Source organism: Daldinia childiae (genome assembly GCF_008694065.1).
Source record: "Daldinia childiae strain JS-1345 chromosome Unknown Scaffold3, whole genome shotgun sequence".
Lineage (NCBI taxonomy): Eukaryota > Fungi > Ascomycota > Sordariomycetes > Xylariales > Hypoxylaceae > Daldinia > Daldinia childiae.
The window spans coordinates 3,553,620-3,567,440 of NW_022984644.1; the positions used below are offsets into that span (position 1 = coordinate 3,553,620).

The window sequence follows — 13,821 nt, forward strand, 5'->3', positions numbered from 1 at the left end:
TTCTGCAATTATGTGGTGTACATCAGTTAGGCTCAGAGGCGTACACTTATAATATACGAAAACATCTTGTTTAAACCCCGTATTCCAGGTACATAATACATCTGTTGAGCTGTCTGAGAAATCCAGATGTGGGGTGTGGGTTTTACCCAATGAGAGGATGTACATACTGTCCTACCTCCTGTGTAAGTTTTACCCAATCAGGGAACGGTAAGGGCAACCCTGTCAGAAAGGCGCTGACGAAATCGGCGCACTCTGTACTGAGACTGCAACTCTGCAGCTTGGACGTGACCAGTTAGCCACCGACTACCGTACAGTACGCCCCTTGTAATAATGTTATTCGGCGGATCCCTAAAGCTATTTTGCTAAAATCTTAAAGCGTATATTTATTATTGCTTTATAAAATTATTATAACTTTTCGGAAATGTTATTTTAAGGTATTTTATGTTATAAAACTTTAGTATAATAGTTAAAATATTTTAAAAGGCGTTTTTTTATCTAGAATTAGAAGTTTTATTTTATATTATGCATGTCCGATAAAACTAACATTATTATAAGGGGCGTACTGTACGCGTGCCGTCTTGATTAATTTGACTGAGATTCGGGCTATGTCGCGCATATTCAGATCTGCCCACATTTTAGAGGCTGAAGCTGAGGTGTCTACTCTACGTTGCACAAAACCCGCAGCAATAGTTAATAGAGGATGTGATGGATGGATTTCCCAGGATCGTCTCCAAGGACCCAACTACATACAGTACGCCCCTTATAATAATGTTATTCAGTAAACCCCTAAAACTACTTCGCTAAAATCCTAAAGCGTATATTTATTATTGTTTTATAAAGTTGTTGTAGTTTTTCGGAAACGTCGTTTTAGGGTATTTTATGCTATAAAACCCTAGTATAATAGTTGAGATATTTTAAAAGGCGTTTTTCTATCCAGAATTAGAAGCCTTATTTTATATCGTGCACGTCCGAAAAACTAACATTATTATAAGGAGCGTACTGTATAGCCTCCTCTCATATTTATTTATTTATTTTGAGTAATACACGGTGTTGAACTTAGGGTAAAATGTCAAGACCCGGCCATGACCTACTTGCCTCGATCAACCAAGGTAGTCTTTGCCATGGAGTATCACCAAGATCCACTTTAGAAATATGCTGGTCGATTTCGAATGACCTAGAAGTAGGCGAACACAGCGTAGCCGATCTTTCAGTACCTACTTTCGCACATTGTAACCTCCGATCATCTAGGTAGGTATAAAGGTAAGACCGCCTACACACTTATTCTATAAAATATAGAAAGACAGACACGTTGCAAAATATTCATCTGCTTAATCAAACTTATTAACTTCGAATCAACTAATACCTAAGAGTTGAATCTATGAAAGATCTTTTCCACACCATCATTTAAATAGTCTTGACCGGCAAGGTTACGATATAATGGCGGTTCCCGAGGATGCTAGGCGAGATCGAAGCACAACCATAACCCTTATACCAGTTACCTATACTGAGCCATTACCACTTCAGCTTCTTGGTGTAGGAGCTCATCTCAATGAAACCTTTCCTTTTACAAGAGACGAGCATTGTTCTCATCCCCAACAAGGTCAGGCTTACATTAATAACTACCCTTCACTCATCTAACATATTTCTTCAGGGGCGTTGGCCCATGATATTTCCTACCAGACGAGACCCGCAAATAGCCTCACGACGACTGGTAATTCAAACCACTCTAGAATGGATTCAAGTTGCGAAAGTGACGACCACGTCGTAAACGATATCACTATAGATTATCTTTCGTTTGAGTCTGCGGCTCCATGTTCTAGTTCAGTTGGAAGTCGTAGCGAGTCTCGGGAATCATTAGCAACTGCCAGTGCAATTTCAAGCTCTCCTGGGGTGACCATACACCAGAGTCATCATCATTCATCCGACACCAATAACGAGTCGGCTTCACCGACCTCTAAACGGGCTATCATCCCTCTCCCTCGCGCAATTTCATATTTCTGGTCTTATTTACACTCAATGACAGACATCAGAGCGATAGTTCGCTTCGTCGTTGTCATCTTCAGCCACCTTATGGGAATTTGGACGGCACTCTCAATCAGCATTACGCCCGGTCGGCCAGATGACGCTCTCCCGTCACTTAACGACGACAGTTACCCAATCATGGTTGCCCAAGTAGCCGCATCAATGCTGTCTCCGCTGCTATTCACTGTCGTGTCGACTAAGGAGGATACAACAACGCTTCGACAGAAGTTAACCTCCTTTTATTACGTCTTACTTGTGGTCGGGGTCCTGATGTCGCTTGTGTCTCTCTTGCTCTACTCGCTCTGGCCTTCGGGATACCGCGTAACTAACATTACTATAATTGCTAGCCTTATGTTCGGTGTCCTCGGTAGCTGGCAGTTCTTGGAGAAGACCTGGAAGAAGACATCGTTGACAAATGAGGACATCGAGCTAGGCCTGCGACAAGCTTGATATACTAGTATACCATTCTACTTAGCCAAAGTGGGTTGGTTTTATTTTCTTCACTTCTAGGTAGGGTATAGGTTCAGCGCGGGAAAATAGTGAGGGCTCTAGAAGGTTTATTCGGATTGGAGAAGGAATGGATAAATGATATAGATATGGACATGTGCTAGATTCTGGCTGGGCTTGGGATGTTTGTATAGGTTATGTTTCGGGTGACGAGATGATATATTAGCACTAAAGTCGGTTCCCCCCCTTTTATTTTTTTTCTTTTTGGGATTACTACTTAACTTTTTGGCGATTTACGGGGAGAATATGTTCAGAGAGTTGTTTAGCTAGCTCATATGTTAACCCCTAGCCGAATATAAAACACAGCTCTCAGTCTAAACTTAGATGCTATTTCCTACCATAAATATTACATTAGACATATATTTTCGTAAAAGTCTTGAGATTCACTTCAATTTGTCTTATAGGCCTTCTTACCTTACTAGGAGGTACTCATCCTACCCAGTTTCTGTAGTGGTTTATAAATGATCTTGTAGTAAGGTTTATGTCTTTTAATTTATAGAAACTTTGTGGCACAACTCTTTACTCTTAGAAGAATAGTTAACAAACCACCAACTAAGTAGGTTTGCTTTTGCCTAAGGTTTTACCTTTTATTTTTACCTTGGAATATTGTATTAAACGTGAAGCAGTAAGAGACAGAAGAAACAAACGACAAAGGGGCTGGAGTAGGAGATGAATAAGTGCACATATGGGTATTTGACCAAGGATAAACTCTTAGTTTTGGTATTATTCTAAGATTTATGCGTTTTGAGACTAATATAGCCGCAGCCACCTAAACTCGCGATCTCAAAATGTCCATATCAGAAAGGCCCGACAAAGATATCATCTCGCCAAGTAGGAGCTGGCCTTTATAGAGGGTATTCTATTTTCAGGGGTAAAGTTGCATATGGACCCCACACTATGCTCTACGACGTTAATAAATGTATCCAAGGAGGACAGAAAACTCTTATACGAGCGAGATTAGGAAATGGAAATTTATCCTCACCTCAAATAAGCCCCCAAAGTAAATCTTTTTTTGGAAAGCTACCTAAGTATTGTACAACAGAGTGCGCAAGGCACACTTTCGACACGATTACGCTCCGCGCTTCAAGACAGTAGCCTATATTTAAGTCAGGAAGATTCCCACCAAATCAATTTTCAACCTACACAAGGCCTTTCTCCTTGATATTTGCAATACATTTCTAATATTCCTCGTCCTTAACTAAGTCTTCATATTGGAGTTATTGTATTAAGTGAATATTTGATCATCACATTACATTTCATCATGAATCCAGTATCATATAATTCACTCTCTTCGGAACACTCAAGTCCAGCGGCCGACGACCACGATCGTACCTTATGGTCGCACTCCCCTCAAGATTCAGGAGGGCCTATATCTTCACCGAAGCTCCCAACCGCGCCGAGGGAATCGGCTGGACAAGCCCGGGCCTTCGGTGCTGGCCTGAAATACCTATATACCGCTTGGAAATGGGAAGCCGCGAATTGTTTACTTATCCTGGCTATCCCCTTCGTCATATTTGCTACGCTGTATCCACATGATGGGTACCCATTACCCCAGTGGCCATTTCGAGTCTCGATAAATACATTGCTTTCAATATATTCTATCATTCTAAGGTCCGGCTTATCCTTCATTCTTATGTCATGCATTGGCCAGTTCCAGTGGAATTGGTTCGCACAAGAACGCCGTCCACTGTATGACCTAATTCGATTCGACAACGCAGGGCGTGGAGCTTGGGGTTCACTACAGCTTCTCTGGGCACAACGCCTACACCAACCTCTTATCGCTTTGGGTGGCATTCTTATAATTGCCTCTACAGGAATTGATCCTTCTATACAACAACTGATAAGTCCATCTGACTGCAGCGTGGCTATATTGGATCGAAGGGCTACGTTGCCTAGGACAAACTGGTGGTACGACCCGACTAACTACCCCATTCCAAGTACTGGAACTTACAATGGATTTCAGTCGGCATTCTTACAGGGAGTTTCACAACTGAAAAGTGGCTTGTATCCCAAATGCGTGACTGGCAACTGCTCTTTTTCAGACCTTTACAGCACCATAGGATACTGTAGTGTTTGTGAGGATATATCTAAAGAAATAACCATAGACTCGTTTCATGTTACTATTTCTAACAAATCAAGCGAGTTAAATATCGAATGTTCGGATAATTCTACCGTCTTCCGCGTAATCAAATCTAGTATTCCAACGATCAACCATTCAACACAAGCATCACCGAGACCTTCGCAACTGAACGTGACGAGTTTTATTCCAACTCGTACCGAGTCCCCTTGCTATGACTTTGGTCACATGGAAGTGGCCAAAATCTACACCTTAAATAGCCTAAGTGCAGATGATGGTTGGAGAGTTATTGTGAATATACTCGCTAGTAAAACACCTCTCTCCGACAACCACAAGGATATAACTACTGGAGATCTGATAGCAGGCTGCGAAAACAAAACATTAGTTGACTCGTGGCGCTGCAGAGGATATGGGGCTGCAACATGCACAATCCAGCCGTGTGTGCGGGTCTATAATGCTATGGTAGAAGCAGGTCGTCTCACTGAGCGCCTGATTTCCCACTCGGGGACTACGGCTTGGGGCGTAGGAGGATGTCTCGGAATGATAGATACACACTGTCTAACATCGCAAGATATAGATGAGCTAGCAGGTCAAGGGTATAATGTCGACAAGACTCATCGGTGGTTTCCCTACGACGAATTCGACCCTGGAATCAACTCATCACTAGCAGACTCTCTTCTTGATCGAAAATGCTTGTATATTATAGATCATGTATTTGGGAGTGCCACAGGACCAATAACCATAGGCGAAAATTGCGAAGGGGTACTTAAAGCTGGTTCGGAAATCGAATGGACCGACGGGTCCCTACAATTGAATGAATTTGACGGCCCCCAGACGTTGCAACACATATATAATTCTGGGCGTATTGATTTTGACCGCATCCAGCAGACATTTTCAAATATTTCCGATTCACTAACTACTTGGGTTCGAACTCACGGCCACGAGAACTATTCAGACCCTGCCGTCGGGCAAGTCTTCCACTACGCAACCTGTATACAAGTCCGGTGGCAGTGGATGCTGTTTCTATCATCAATAGTACTACTAACTATGTTACTATTCATAGTAACAGTATACTTTACGGCGCTTAAACAATTTCCGGCTTGGAAAGCATCTTTTCTTCCCTGGCTTATATGTGGGCCCGGAAGCGCTGAAATTCTAGGAGTGGCGGATCAATTGGAAGAGACCTCATGCAGTACCGATGAAATAGAGAACAAGGCCAAGGAGATTGCTGTTGTTTGGAAGGCTTTACCCGAACCACACGTTCAATTATAGGCTTAACAGTGATGATTGGTGGCTCACGACTGGGGCTTAAAATATACCTGGGGAAATCTTTAAAAGATGATGGCGTCTGGTATAAGATATGGGTTATAAAACATGGAAATTTCTCTTAGTTAAGATATATAGGAGAAGTAGGATTTGAAGTTAAAATGAAGTTTGAAATAAGCTGGAAGAACTTGGGTTGGTATCAATCTGCGATTGTACTCGTTGGAGATAATACGTCAAAGTACATTTGCTTAATTAATTCTCCGACGTATTACCATGTGTTGACGATGAATGCAAAACGGTACAATATCTATACACAAAGTGCACAAATAACATATTAAACACTCATCTACTCATTTAAATTTTGAAGATCTTTCAGTTAAATTTGAAGAGTAAATAGCCTGTTAGTTTAAATCTATAAGTTACAGGAGAGAGTATGTATATGAATGACTTGAGTAAGGAGTTTCATTCTCACAGTCAAGCCTATCAAAACTAACTTGAGATCTTAAGAATCAGCCACTATCCAAGTACATAAAGTAACTACCTAGTATTCAACAAAACAAGTTCACAAAAGAAAACAAATCAAATAATGTTTAGTTCGTCCCGCTTCTTAAATATGACATGGAAGATCACCTTCGTTAGGAAGCTAGCTTTTACCTTTGAATTATTTCTTTATACGAAGCACCGCTTCTCATTCGAGGAGTTCGTCTAAATGCCCCGCCTTTGTTTATGGCTGTTAAATCTAATACAGGCCCTCCCCCGTTTCATAGGTGGATCCTTGGAATCTGGCGCAGAACGTGCCATCGGAGGCCTGACGATACATATATAATGTACATACATAACATGGGTAGATGACCTAGCATACATATGTAGATGAGCATATGGGGGTCGAATACATTAACCATGTACCGCATGTAAACGACGTACCGTAAGCAAGCAAAAGCAGCCTTCAATTCGTCTAATCGTCTTGGCAGAGAACAACTCAGCAGCGCGCCAAGTGGATGAGTTTATGAATTGCTTAGGCCATAAGCTATGGGGTAAAGTAATAAATGATTTATTCATATTTTCCTTTCCTCATTGTTTCACTGCGCTGGGGCTGATGCATTGAAACCATAAGCGCCAGACATTTATTTGCTTTCTGTCTTATTTTTCTCTATTTACCTGCTTTCTTTCTCAGCGGCTTCAGATTCATTTATTACTTTCCTTGTTTTCTTCTCTTTTACCCTCCTATTCCTCGCCGGTTTTCTCTATGGTACTGAACAAAAAGTACCTTGAAGCTCTGTGATGACGGTAAACGGTGAGGGTATTGTCGGGGATCGCGAAAAAGTTACACGACGCTCCCAAACCAACAAGCAAGCATCAGCACTTCCTCAGACTCGACAAGAGACAATGGGTAACCCAGAGGGCGGGGTCCGCGGCCTGGTACGCATCAAATCGGCAGGAGAATCGGGACGAAGTGGCATACATCCTCTCCAATTCCTAGCCATCGTTTGGCGATCTACTAGTTGGATATCAAGGGCTGTGAACATCCTCTGGCCTTTTGTACCCGCCGCAATTGCTCTCCATTATGCGGTTCATGACGGCTATGATATACTCAAGTTCAGTTTGGCGTACATCGCCATGGTTCCATGCGCAAATCTCATCGGATTCGCTGGCCAGGAGCTAGCTAGAAAGATGCCGCATATGCTCGGCGTTCTCGTCGAAACCACCATTGGATCCATCGTCGAAATTATCTTATTCATGGTTCTGCTTCGTAAAAACCAGTACTACGTTATTCAAGCTGCCATTCTCGGGTCTATTTTAGCTAATATGCTACTGTGCTTGGGATTGTGTTTCTTTACTGCTGGTTTACGACGAGAAGAGGCTACATTCCACGGTGCTGTCAGCGAAGTTGGCTCGAACCTCCTACTTATTGCGTACGCCTATCCCCCAATTCCATTCTCACTCTAAGTTTTATAGAATGCTAACACATCCCAGCGGTCTCGGCCTAGCGATCCCTACAGTTTTCCAACGCTCGATCACGAGTACAGGCTACAATCTTACCACAGAAGAGATCGATGCCAGGGTACTCAGTATCTCACACATCATTGCAATCCTTCTTCTTATCGCATATGCCGTCTTCCTCTTCTTCCAGATGCATACCCACCACGGTATCTACGACGCTGTATTCGAGCATGACGAGGAACGAGATGCCGATGGCCACAAGGACCGAGCGAAAGCTAAGCTGACATTTACGGAGTGTGTCTTGGCACTAGCCATTTCAGTAGCCCTTGTGACGTTAATTGCCATTGCATTGGTCGATCAGATTACGCCCATTGTGGAACAGGGTCACGTTTCCGATCCCTTCATGGGCTTGATTTTAGTTCCTCTGGTCGAAAAAGCTGCCGAACACTTAACGGCCATCGACGAGGCCTGGGACAATCAGATCAACTTTGCCCTTACACATTGTATTGGCGCTACCATCCAAACCGCCATGCTGAATGCTCCATTGGTTATTATCGTCGGATGGGGTTATAACTTCCCGATGGATCTCAACTTTGAAATTTTCGATATTGTCATGTTGATCCTCGCGATTATCACCGTTGGAAACTTCCTAAGGGACCAAAAGAGCGACTATCTAGAGGGCTTCTTATGTATTATCGTCTATGTCGCTATCGCCGTGGCTGCCTTTTACTTCCCGAACCCCCACGAGATCGCGGGCCACGGAGCGAGCAGTGAAGGGGGAAGCGAAGCAGCCGGTGAGGCAGCTAGTGAGACCGCCGCTCACGTGGCAAGGTACCTAGGACTCTCATAGCCGAGTTCATAGGACGTCGTAGTATGCATTTACCAAGATTGGCGTTGGATGACATCGGTTAAAACTATCGCATCTCCATGGTTAAACCCGTGGATCCAGGAGTTCCCTCGTTACTATGGAGTCAATGTTTTCCAGGTTCGACGATCGATATGAATTCTTTTTTGGCCTTATGTGGCCACTTCTTATCTTTATCCTAGAATTTGGTTGGGGAATTTTGAATATGTATTAGTGAGGGTCTGGGTTAGAGGAATTCCCGTATTTGAACGAAAGATTGCGTTGTGGGTATACAAAGATGAGGTAGCGGGATAACAAGATAGGAATCGAGAAAAGTCATAATCAGTAACACATTGATCATAATAAGTACATGCGAGCGATGAGTATTTACCGATCTCAACTGTTATATCAACCGGAAACTGACCCAGCTTCTCCGGCTCAATTTCAAAAGTAGGCGGAAACGTAACCGGTAGGGATAACGCATCCACTACTAATGAACCGTTTCTCATGTAAATGAGGTACGCTACGACGTCAGCTAGCCAATACGTTTTCTTAGAGGCAAGATATCAGTTACACTAAAGGGAACCGCCCATGCAAACATGTTGTCAAACAACGCTTTCCTCTCCGTCAATAGATTCAATCCTAGCTAGTTGTACAACAATATTATCCAATCATGATTAACGATGCAAGCTACAATCGACAGTTTTAGTAACGGGCGAATTTGGGGTACGTAATAGTCCAAGACCTTCGACGTTGTGCCAATGCTTGGTTGAGCTTATTTTAACTACCTACCTTATCCTAATACTTATCTATATACGTATGTACAATGATCGAAGTTATATATATTAGGCACTTATCTCATATACGTCTTGTTACTTGTATATCTGTATTATTTCATTACTATGTAGAGACCACAACATGGGTATTGTTATAGGTACCTAATGTACCATAGTATATCAATTCATTGCTCGAGAACCTGTGTACGACGTAACTGTATAACTAAGCTAAAGCCTGGCATATTGATCTTTACGAAAATACTTAACTAATATATGGAATGTTAAGATATGGATCCTAAAATTAATCTCATCTTCATCATTATCATTATCATCTCACGGTACTAGAGTTAGGTAACCATAGGAACGATCTTGAGAGGGATTACCTAGCTTTATTTCTACCTATATCGGCGTTAATAAAAGACATTATATCGATCATTCCTCAAGAAAATACTGAGTCATTGCTTCGAACGCACGAGCAGATATTGGAAACGCCATTAAATCCCCTCTAGTGGTTATACACGGAGGCATACATGGCATGAGGCGAACTCCACTCTCTATCATTCAAATACTTCTATCTAAGCGAGAGTTGATCCTAAAGGAAAATATAAATGTAAGTAGGTACCTACCTAGGCCAGGTACTCATAAACTTAATGCTAGCCTAATGAAGATAAGTTATAGTGCTGCCAGAACTAAGCATGTGTGTTAAGATACGAGGGACTAGAATGCTTATCACTCCTAATTTGAGGCTAATGGCCCTCCTTATAGACACATCAACTGATTATCTTGTATATGCGATCATATCATGGTCTCCTGATAGATGGGTAAAGCTTAGGTAGGATTTGATATTGAGCTAACAATACTATAGGTGTATTCTACGAGAATGATTTAAATACCTTATTTCTAAGTTCGATTCTGTCTTTATTGTAACGACCATGTATGTTTCCATGCCATCACTGGGTAGAATGATTCAAGAGACAATTGTGGGTATTAAGTTCCTGGGCTATAACTAGTTGAAGAGATAGTCAGGTCTGACCTCAGACAGTTTGAGAGTATTAGACTAGGAATTGAACACCAATAATTTAAGTACCCCCACGAAAATTTGTCGTAGAGTAAGTTGTACTAGATGTTGTGTAAGGCGCTAGACTGAAGATTCCATGGCTTGGTGATAGAAAAGGACTCGGAGTTAAGTACCCAATGTTACTAGTGTATCACCCAAGAATTCATCATGTTATGAATATCAACATGGATATATTATATCCATTGGCGTTCTCACAGTGACTTTCTTGCAATGAGGATGATTTTCACTTGGTCTAGTAATTTGTGGTATCATCAAGCCGGCATGACCGACCCATCCGAGTTACGGAAATAAGGCCTGAAAAGCTTGCTGGACCAATTACACTACGAAACCGTAGTCTAGCTTTGTTAATGTGGACGTCATTCGACGCCTCAACCCGAATTCCGAGCCGATACCCCTACATATATGCAGGGCGACCCAATCTAATGATAAGCATATGGGATATCTGATTGGGCCCGAGTCGGCGGGCCAGGAAGCATTTCGTAGATCCCCTTGTTCCCGGTGGCTTTTAATTATCTCGATGTGGTATCATTCAGGTCCTAGTAGAATTTGTGGTTGCTGACATCCGCTCCTGAGTGTGTCAATGCTAGTGGATATGTACGTAATATAGCGCATAGCTCTCAACTTCCAGCCGGTAGCCGAAATCTCTTCATGAATTCATCAGGTGAAGCGACCCTTACATAGCTATCGCAAAGAGAATGGAAGAGAAGGCCGAGCAACCGACTGCACATGCCCCTGACTCGGACGCAGATGCGGCGCTCTTTGCCCTTCAGAAAGTCGAGTTTAGTAGCGCATCTCACCCCATTCACTGGAGTTCGATAAAGAAATGGCCTATCATCGCCGTCTACTGCTTGCTTCAAGTATTCGTTACCCTCTCGACCACGACCTACGTCAGCGCCGAGTTTCTCGTCCAGGAGAAGTATGGCGGGTCTACTCAAGTAGTAGCTCTTGGCCAGAGCATGTTCATTGTAGGGACAGCTGTCGGGCCAGCATTTTTAGGTCCTCTATCGTATGTGTGCCCTTAGTATTGCTGCTGTTTAAAAGAGACCCACTCCTTTTATAGAAACTAAATGGTGTTTTCTAGTGATATCGGAGGACGAAAATGGATTTATGTAGTGTCCATCGGCGTCTATGCGATCCTGAACATCGGCACGGCATTGGCGCGCAACTTACCAATGCTGATCATCTTTCAATTCCTCTGCGGAGCTGCTGGGAGCACGGCTCTCTCTAACGTAGCTGGCACTATTGCTGATCTCTTTGGCGATTTAGATGGAGCTGGTCAGCCTATGGCGCTGTTCGTGATGTCGGCAAATTATGGCCCAAGCATTGGCTCTCCTATTGGAGAACTGATTGCCGAGAACGAGCACCTGGGGCTGCCGTGGATATTCTGGATCAAGTGAGTCTGCGCTCGGCAACTTGCTCCATGATGGACGAGCTTTGGGGACACTTAGTTCTGACCTCAGATAGCGTCATCATCGCCGGTGGTTTTACCATCATCATGTGCTTCATTCCAGAAACACTACCGCGGGTGGTCATTAGTAAAGCGGCCAAGGCACATAAATCATCGGATCCAACTGAGCTCGTTGTTATGGAAGAACGTATCGACGTACTTCGGGAAATGCGTTTTGTCACCTCGATGGCGTTTCGCATTATGCTGACAGAGCCCATCGTCACTTTCTTAGGCATCTACAATGGATTTGCTTATGGGCTGCTATACCTATATCTAGATGGAGTATTTGATGTCTTCGTAGTTAATAACGGGCTATCGTAAGTATCTCCTATCTTTGCTAGAAGTATATCGACTCTAACGGGACCAGATATATGTCAGCTGATTTGACATTTCTTAATTTCGTCGTCAGCGTAACTATCATGTTCGCGTTTGTGCCGGTTCAGACCTGGTTTTATAAGCGCGACCGTATGAGGAACGGTGGTATCGGTCGCCCAGAAGCGAGATTCTTGACTTCGCTCTTATTTGTCTGGGGCTTCCCGATATCCCTGCTATGGTTCGCTTTTACCTGTGACGGAAGCGTGTCATTTTGGTCGCCCGTAATAGCAGGTGGTCTGTTGGGCTTCTGCGACCCGTTACTGTGGCTCAGTATGCTTAATTATATTGCTGATTCATATACTAATGTTGCTGCATCGGCTATAGCTGCATTTTTGATACCATCTTTTCTGATTGCGGCTGCTTGTTGCCATATAGGTGAGTGTTTTCCAACGCAAAGCGTTTTCCGAGTCGACTCTAACATATAGAAATGTAGGTATCGTCATGTTTCATAATCTAGGTGCTAAGTGGGCGATGGCAACGTTAGGTTTTATCTCGTTTGGTCTTGTAGCGTTGGTTTATGTCTTATACTTTTTCGGTGCGAGAATTCGAGCTCGGTCAAAGTTGGCTAGGAAACACTGAGGATAAATAGTATACTATGTATCTAATGCGAATATCTGCCCCTATGCAAGACCAATTTAAATTTTTGGTGTGTATGAGATTAGACCGACTTAAGCATGATCTAAACAGTTGAATTTACCTAGGGGATTAGTTCTTTTTATATGAATACTTCTTCTTATTGCATATCTATCTTTTAGATGTTTGGACGATGTTTTCGTTTCCTACGATATTGTTTCATTTGGTGCAAAGTCGTTTTAGTTGCATGCATTAGCTTCCAATGTTCACCTTCCCCTGTAGATTAGGGCCGATCTAGAATTAATTCTAGGCTAGCTGCGCCGCAACTCAAAATCCGAACTAGATCTCATTGTCGGGTTTTAAGAGCTGCCTAGATCACAATTTCGATGCTACTTTTGATTATTAGTGAGTCACTATTTTGATCATGAGATACTCTTTACGAGATGTAAAGGTTAGCCTATCTGTCAAAATATTGTCTAGAATTGCTATGTAGAAAAGAAAAAGAACAATACTAACTAACTACTAAGTAGTGATAACTAGAGGTAATTATAGGAATATGTAACTATATAAATAGTATCGTGGCGACGTTGATATAGTAGGTAGACATGTAACATGCCTACGCTAATGGCAAATCGCGCCGACTCTTTAAAAGATGACCAGGGCTGAAAAGCTTGGCTCTCGTTTATTTTCAAATGAAAGGCGGCAAGAATCCCCCTTCGATTCATCTCTCTATTTCTTGTCAGCCCATTCTCGTGCTGGAGTTTTCATCCAGCTCGTCGTCGTTCGTTACATTACTGGGAATATTTCCATCCAATCGTTTTTATTATTGTAACTAATTTTTTAATCTTTGCGCATTTACTTCTATCTTTACTTTAACATAAATAGTTACTTATATTGTGACTAATTATTACCAAG

The 13,821-nt window shown here is 42.5% G+C and overlaps 2 protein-coding genes across 2 annotated transcripts; both read left to right on the forward strand.

Moving 5' to 3' along the window:
- Positions 1–7,153: 7,153 nt before the first annotated feature.
- GL218_03684 (Vacuolar cation/proton exchanger 5) lies at positions 7,154–8,663 on the forward strand (the record flags this gene model as incomplete). The annotated part of the gene is made up of 2 exons (XM_033580257.1): positions 7,154–7,785; positions 7,847–8,663. 2 exons carry the CDS (start codon positions 7,154–7,156, stop codon positions 8,661–8,663), a joined length of 1,449 nt encoding a protein of 482 aa, XP_033437329.1.
- Positions 8,664–11,206: 2,543 nt separating this feature from the next.
- GL218_03685 (uncharacterized protein) lies at positions 11,207–12,912 on the forward strand (the record flags this gene model as incomplete). Its single annotated transcript, XM_033580258.1, has 5 exons — positions 11,207–11,517; positions 11,593–11,904; positions 11,976–12,275; positions 12,326–12,708; positions 12,767–12,912. 5 exons carry the CDS (start codon positions 11,207–11,209, stop codon positions 12,910–12,912), a joined length of 1,452 nt encoding a protein of 483 aa, XP_033437328.1.
- Between the last annotated feature and the right edge of the window lie 909 nt (positions 12,913–13,821).